The 7,970-nt window shown below is 40.1% G+C and overlaps 1 protein-coding gene across 1 annotated transcript; it reads left to right on the top strand.

Annotated features, from left to right (window-relative positions):
* The first annotated feature begins 5,712 nt into the window (after nt 1-5,712).
* Nucleotides 5,713-6,878, top strand: LOC130920828 (GTP-binding protein Rhes-like). The gene has a single exon (XM_057844302.1). It carries the CDS (start codon nt 5,811-5,813, stop codon nt 6,435-6,437), a length of 627 nt encoding a protein of 208 aa, XP_057700285.1. The 5' UTR covers nt 5,713-5,810; the 3' UTR covers nt 6,438-6,878.
* The last annotated feature ends 1,092 nt before the right edge of the window (nt 6,879-7,970 follow it).

Here is a 7,970-nt window from a genome sequence, read left to right as displayed (position 1 = left end):
AGATATGACGAATTTGACTTTTGGGGCAGGGGGGCACAACATGTTGACTCCAAAATGCAGTGTCAGCAATAAAATTAACTTACATGAATATTTATAATAATAAGTTGAAAATGAGCGTTTTTTTTTTTTTTTTTTTTTTTTGAGAGAAATTCTAAATCAGGCTGCTTAGGACAGCTATAATTTTCACCAATATCGTCATCCGTTGAATATGGTACGTCTGCCGGTGGTGGCTCTGTTGTACAATTAGCGTCTTTAATGGGGCAAATTGAAACTCCGCTCACCATTTTGGCAGTGCTCTCTGGCGTTTCGTGGTCCACATTTTCAATCCTTAGGTCTTGCTCAGTAGTTGTTGTTGCTTTTGAAAGCTTAGGTTTGAAAAAATTACGTATACCCATCTTGCCTCTTCGGTCCTCAGGTGGTTTTGGCAAACCAAAGCAAATAACCGTCTAAGGCATGGGTGTCCAAACCTGTCCGCAAAGGCCGCTGTGGGTCCTGGTTTTTGTTCCTACCAATCGAGCACAGACAGTTTAATTAATGAAGTTTGTGCTAAAACAAGCAGCACCTGACTGCAATCAACTGATTACACTTGTGAGATACCAGATTGGTGAAAAGATGTCTTCTTGTTTTGTAGGAATGAAATCCAGCACCCACTGCGGCCCTATGTGGAATAGTTTGGACACCACTGGTCTAAGGTGCTAGTCACATGATCTGTTCGAAAAATAATTTTGACCTATTATAAAAAAAATTTAAAAGTTCAATTCATTCATTTTTGTTGTTTTATTGCTATACAACTTTTGTAGACATTTTACCGGAAGACTCTTAATTTCAAAATCATACGTATATAGGAAAGTCAATTACATGCAATGACACTTCTCGGCAACTGGGGGGGTCCATGCCTCCTGCCCCCCTCTTAAACTCCACGTATGGTATTTATGAAGGATTTATCATAGGTTTTTGGGCTGTGGAACAAACACATCAAATTATCATTCTTATGGGCAAATTCGTCACGACATATGACCATTTCGACATACAAACTAGGTCCTGGAACAAATTAAATGTATGTATGTTGAGGTACCACAATGTCTTGATACTACTACTTCATGATATTCTTTGTACTACAAATCATCATATTAAAAAGTTATAGGCCGTGTTGTTGTGCAAGCTGTTCCTCACAGGTGAAATCAGCCTTCATCAAAGGAAGCTACTTTGAGAAATTACAAGTCAAAAATCATGACCCGAGTCTTATGGGTCATGCAGCTGATGGATGGCTTCACCCAGATAATTTTTTAATCAATGTGTGAGTGCTTCCCATCTTTTAGCGAAACTGTTGTGTGATTAGGACATTCCAAAAATCTCAATAAAAGGGGCGAGTGATCCTGCATTACGCTGAGAGTTGGTTGGTGGGCCTTGTACTGTGTGTCATGTGCGCATGCTTGTAACCACACTACTCTTGAAAAAACTGATACTTAAAAGGGAAGTTCAGAATTCTTGACATCAGGCTTGATATTTGCATTATTCATTCATTCATTTTCCGCGAGGGTTTAATTAGGTGGTGCCGTTGACTCCAACAAATTCCGTGTAGCTTGTTAGTTATTCGTCAGTTTCAGGGCTCCAGAGTGGCTAGGCTAGCGTGAGTCAATTAGGCCGACTTAGTATGCCAATAAAAAACAACATATGCACACATGAAAATCATCGATGACCCACGTAATCAATAGTGTTGGCTATGTTTTCAGGATAAAATTATTAAAACTTACCATCGCATGTCAATATTTGCAGTATGAACAGCATAACATTTGTAATCCTGCATCTGCAGAGGAGCAGGGCGGAGTGATATCACATAGTTTTTTTTCATCGCTGATTTTTTTATGTCGTAGCCAGCAGCCAGTAGAGATCATTTTGAGCCTAAAAAAAATCCAGCCCGACACGACCAAGCTCCGCGGGTAATAAAGCCCGACCTAGCCCGATCAATTTAACTTGATTTGCAGGCCCGGGCCCGAAAACAAACCCGAAATTTTAGATGTATTTGTGAGGACTCAGGCGAAGGAGGAAAGGCAAAAAATGTCGGCGATATCCTGCTTAGCACGAAGAGATGCGGTCCTCGAAATAAATGATAACAGAGATGTTTGACAATCATTATTTCTGCCAGTACAGTTTTTTAAACGCCTGCTCAGTGTCAAGGTACCAGTCTTTCTGCTCTCGTATGTGAGCAAAGCGCCACATTCGTTACATTCAGCGATGCAGACACAGGTTTCTGTAGCATCTTCAACAATCAACTTGGTGCCTTTCCACACCGCACTCTTACCGGTGCGTGCCTGACTTTTCAATTCCCCCGTATTTAGTTTGTTTTAACTTTTTGCTGCTCCATATCGAAATACCAGGTCAAAAACATGTTATGAATGCGGAGGGGAAGACTAAAAAGAGGGTGGGGCCACGTCGTTCATGTGCGCAGGGCATGCTCTGGCTCTGTGGCTCCTGTTTGCAATTACCATACAGCACCTTCTGTTTCCTCCAAATTATTTATTTCATAACAAGTTTTCCTTAGTTTGACATCCATGCATCATTTTAGTATACATAATATATAAATATATATATATATTTTTTTTAAAAAGTTAGCGAGAGAGAAGCCCAGTCTGACCCATCCCGAACGTAATCATTTACATTTTGGGCCCAGGCCAGGTCAGTTTCGGACTCGGGCTTAAGATCTTACCTCTAGTAGCAAGTAACCAATTTATATTGTTCCTCGTTCTTCATAGGAAATTTGTGGAAACTTTGCCCATTTCTTCTGTTTGTTTCCACAGCCTCTAAATGCACATTTCACCATGTTGCCGGCCGTCAGTTAACTCAGCAGATATATATGATGCATTCGAGTAAGGTGGGAAGTCAGAGTTACCAACTTCCAATCTGGAAAAATATCATTGGAACGCCTCCACTACTTGATCACTTAAGAGAAGGCAGGTTTGCTGGAGGTCAAATGTCTTTTGATGGCCAAAATAAAAAACTTGTCGCGATCAGCCATCTTTGCTGTTTACATTTGCTTGGAAAGCTTTGAGGTTGCAACTTGTACCCTCCGATGGGGAGATGTCCGACTTCCAACCTTTCTCGAATGCCGCGTGAGCACGAGTGGCCAAAGCACTCCTCTCCATTGTGGTTGTATTATGCATCTAAAAAAAAAAAATTTTTTTTTAAATAGTCCTGCAGAATGAAATGAATTACGGCAGTTTTTTGTGACATTGTTTTGGCCGTATGGGTGTTTTGGAACAATGATCTGCATTTTGGAATTTATTTGACTATGTTGGATCTGTTGGTAGATCTGTATCGTTTTTTATTGGCATGCTAAATTGGTCTCATTGACTCGCGCTAGCTTAGCCACTCCGCAGCCTTGAAACTATCAAATAACTTAGAAACTGCCTGTAATATGTAGAAATCGACTCCACCAACTAATTAAACCCCTGCTAACTTGAAGATTAAGATTAATGTTAAAAAATACGGAACTTGCGCTTTAACCTCCGTGTGCTTGTCTGCCATTTTTGGGTGTTTAACCTTGACAAGTACACAACCTTAAATTGTCAAAAATCCAAAAGGGTTTCACAGACAAACGGTTGACATTAAAATCTTAAATATCCAATCAATTACTAGTATGATATATTAGCCAAAAATCCAGCACTGGAAAATGAATGAATGAATATAATGAGTTATTTTTCCCCCCTGAGTACAGTCTGTAATTTCAAATTTAAGTGTCCTGTGTTGAAAGGCATGTAAAATATCAAGTCAAATCAGCCAGTGAGGGGAAGAGAAGTAAGGCAAGGTTACCCTGTCAATCAGAGTACAGATGCAAAAAAAAAAAAAAAAAAAAAAATCACACCAACACTTGAGAGCTCATCACAAGACAAAATTTAAGTGAGCACAGGAAGAAGGTGCTTAGTGCGGTGTTCCTCTGGGCTTGTTATTGTCCCGTGTTGTTGCCAGGCCTAACAAGGCAGGGAGAATGATGGTCTCCAAGGCAATCTGGAAGCGTTGCAAAGACAGGCTCGGTGCCCGGGAACAAAGTCGGGGGGGAAAGGGAGATTTGTTTTTGCTACAGTTTGAAGCGATACATCACAGGTAATTAAGCAGCAAGGGCGCTTGGAGGTGACTGAAGCAGAGCCACGCCTGTGCTAAATGATCCATAATGTGCTCTCTCAAGAGGAAGTAGTTAGAGGAAGTAGTTTAGCAAAACATGAATAATCGTTGGGAATGGGAACTGACACATTACAATGGTATACCTTGACACACCCAAAGGCCAAAGATGGGACGCTCCTTCTAGAACAGCAGTGCCTTGAATTTACGAACGACTCGTAAGATCATTTCACTTGACGAAATGAAGGTCCTTTCATTAGTTCAAAATAATTACCAGATGGAATTAAATAAACGTGTTTTTTGTTTGTTTTTTTTTAATGAGAAATACAATTGCACCTGCACGAAAAAAAGCTGTGCGGCATTATTTCATCAAAGTTCTCCCCAAAATCCACACATTTGCGAATTATGGAGCGCACACTTTCAGGGGGTTCACTGCACAACTAAAACAAGACTGTAGTTGAGTGAGTTAACATTGCTAACTTGGTAAAACAAATAGGGAATCTGAACTGGGCTAAGGCATTATGAAACATTTCTTTCAAAACCAAGAAAATTTAAAACCACATTAACAATTAAAAGTTTCTATTGTCAATGATACAATTAGACTATTTGAAAGAAGAGTACTGTGTTAGATAGTCAGGTGAAACCTGGAAATTATCCAATTATATATAATTAGTCTAAAAGCTCTTACTGAAATGGACTAGAAACGATGCATCTTTCTTTATTTAGCTATGCCAACGCCGGATGTTGAAAGTTCAATCAAATGCTCTTCTATGAGATGGTATTAGGTCCAATGAAACAGTGTACCCACCTGTTGCCATTCATCCAACATAATAATAGCATAGTGTAAACAGTTTGCATGCTGACTAAGCACATTTTGTGAGGAATTTTCAGACATTTTTCTTTCCTGGTGTGCCATGAGATTTTTGGCACACAAAATACACTGTGGCTTGAAATTTAACCCTGCTTACTGTACATCTAGTGCCTGGAAACCTGTTCAAATAGCCGTTGATTGACGGGTTACAACAGCTCACATTGATTCTCGTTTCATAATAGGGTTTTGCAATTTGAGTTAAGCAGTAAATTAAGTGGCTTTTTGCAACAGTTGTGTGGTTTCTTTGTTTTGTTTCTTGACTGTAAACGTCAACTGGGAATGGAAATCAAAAGTTTTAAACGAGCAATTTTGGAGGCAAACTGCCGCTTTTTAAATTCACTGACAGAATCTAGAATCTAGCTCTTGGATCTTAAATTATTGCTCACGATCAGCCTACCCAAAATTAAAAAATCTGCAGCGAGGACTCATTTAAAAAAAAAAAAAAATTTTTTAAACTCATGAGTTGGCAGGTACTATAGTGTCTTGCTTTGATATAAGGTTATGAAAATCTAAATTCTAGCATAATCCTGCATTTTTCTTGCCGTTTACTCACTGCATTACACTTTGTACACTCGTGGCCATCATTTGCATGTGTCACCTTCATTGGTTGCTTTCCAACAGGCTTCTGTGTGCCGATTGGCTGCTAGTGCATGCTCTTTCCCTCCCTCTCTCTCCAAAACAGAGATAAAAGGCGTGTGTGCATCATCCTTCAGGCTACACGGTACACAAACACTGGAGTCTAACGCTGACTAAAGAAGAGAAGTTGACTCACAGCGCGTGACAAGAGAGAGACACTTTCATCCAGTCGAAGCAGGTGTCCATCATGTCATTGGAGGTGAAAGAGAAGACTCAGGTGCGTCTCGTCTTCCTGGGGGCAGCCGGGGTGGGCAAGACTGCCCTGATACGCCGCTTCCTGCAGGACACATTTGAGGTCAAACACCGGCGCACAGTGGAGGAGCTCCACAGCCGGGAGTACGACATTGGCGGAGTCAAGATCACCGTAGAGATACTGGACACCAGCGGCAGTTACTCTTTCCCAGCCATGCGCAAGCTCTCCATCCAGAACAGTGACGCCTTCGCCCTGGTCTATGCCGTGGATGACCCAGAGTCACTGGAGACCCTGAAGAGCCTACGGGATGAGATCCTGGAAATCAAGGCGGACAAGCACGCGCCCATCGTGGTGGTTGGCAACAAGACTGACCGCGTGGTCGAGAGGCGGGTGTGCGGAGATGACATTATGTCTGTGGTGGAGATGGACTGGAACAACAGTTACTTGGAGGCCTCGGCCAAGGACAACAGCAATGTGGTGGAGGTGTTCAAGGAACTCCTGCAGCAGGCCAACCTGCCCAGCCGCCTCAGCCCGGCTCTTCGCCGACGCAGGGAGACTTTCCCCAAACATGCAGGCTTCAGGCCACCCATGAACAAAACAAACAGCTGCATTGTGTCCTAACGGCAGGGACAAAAGAGGACCTGTTCAAAAAGTGGGCGTCAAGTGTTGCCCTCTCCTCCAGGTTTCTTGACACTCACCTGAAGGACACCAGTGAAGTGAATCATGACTATTAAGCATTCATTATTCCTCCTTTGATGTAGTGCTGGTTGGTTGGTGCCTACATGCTGCCGTTAAGATCAATGTAACTCGTAAAAAACATAAATGTTCCTACTTATCAGTAACATTTTATGATGGTCAGTCTTTTTGTAATGATGCATGAGCCATTACCTTTTTGTGAAAATCAAAAGTTGCTTTTGTATAGATTTTTTTTTTGTAATCATCTCACTGTGTTATGAATTGTTGTTTTACATATGTACATAAAAATGAATGAACATTTTTTGAGTCTTGATTTTTTTTAAAAACTATTGTCACTGTAAAGAAAAACAGGAGTTTTAGTGCAAAAGACCATAAAAATGGTCTCTCTGAATTTTAGATTTTTTCCCCCTTACAACACAAATCTATAGATGCAATTTTTCAATTCAAAAGTACTATTTGGCATTTTATATTTTTATCATCAAATTTGTAGCAAAGTGATTTTAGTCAAATACATTTTTCTAAAACGATATCTAATCAACATTTAAAGAATACAGTACACATAAATTAAATTACCTGATACTACTTCTAACTAACAAAAAACAGCAAAACTACTGTTTGCCATCTTCACCATCACCAACTTCACCATCAACTTTGAAGATTGGCTTTGTATTATTATCAACAGAAAATAGAACAAATAAAAAAAAATAAGATCTGAGCTTCTTGCTTAAAACCACAATTCCTGCATGGAGTTGTTATTAAATGGCTGCATGGCTTTCCTTCCATATTCCAAAAGCATGCAGTTAATTGAAGACACTACCACAAATAGCCCAAAGCTATGAGTGAGAGTGTGAAACACTGTGTTTTTGCCCCTTGCAGGCAACCAGTTCAAGGTGCTGCTCCTCTCAGTCCAATCAATGACAAAGATAATGCACCAACTATTGTGAAAATTTGGAATAATTGACATCCATTATTACCATTTGAGGGGCTGATGACTGTTTTAGATGAGTAAATGGTTTGAAAGAGGACGCAGACACTCACTCACACTCAGGGGTGAAAGTGGTTAGAATTTCTTGCCGGAACTCCCCAACATGATGGACGCCACGGAGCCAGAAATTCTATTTATTTATTTAAGGGGGGGTCAAAACTACTGAAATGCAAAGAAAACTGTTTTGATCGGTTATTTCTATAACACATACAAAAACTGATTTCCATTCAAAATGGGATTTTTTTCAATGATTTGCTATAAAAAAAACAGCTAGCAAAAACAGCTATAACCCCAGCCTTCATCTCCCAATTTTTATTTTCCCTCATTTCCTCACATACTAAATGCGAAATCTCAATTTTAACTACTTAAGAACAAAGGATGTATGTTAAAATTGAAGCTAATGTAAACATGTACTTTTTGTTGTTTTTTAATAATAAGTATAACTAGAAACTGCAATTTCGGGAGAAATTACA

The sequence above is a fragment of the Corythoichthys intestinalis genome, chromosome 8 (genome assembly GCF_030265065.1).
Source record: "Corythoichthys intestinalis isolate RoL2023-P3 chromosome 8, ASM3026506v1, whole genome shotgun sequence".
In the NCBI taxonomy this organism is placed as follows: domain Eukaryota; kingdom Metazoa; phylum Chordata; class Actinopteri; order Syngnathiformes; family Syngnathidae; genus Corythoichthys; species Corythoichthys intestinalis.
Note: the sequence above shows the minus strand (reverse complement) of the source record. Positions and strands in the feature narration are given on the sequence as shown.

Bases quoted from the DNA above. Each gene is read 5' to 3' on its own strand.
- LOC130920828 (XM_057844302.1), top strand. From the start codon at position 5,811: ATGTCATTGGAGGTGAAAGAGAAGACTCAGGTGCGTCTCGTCTTCCTG.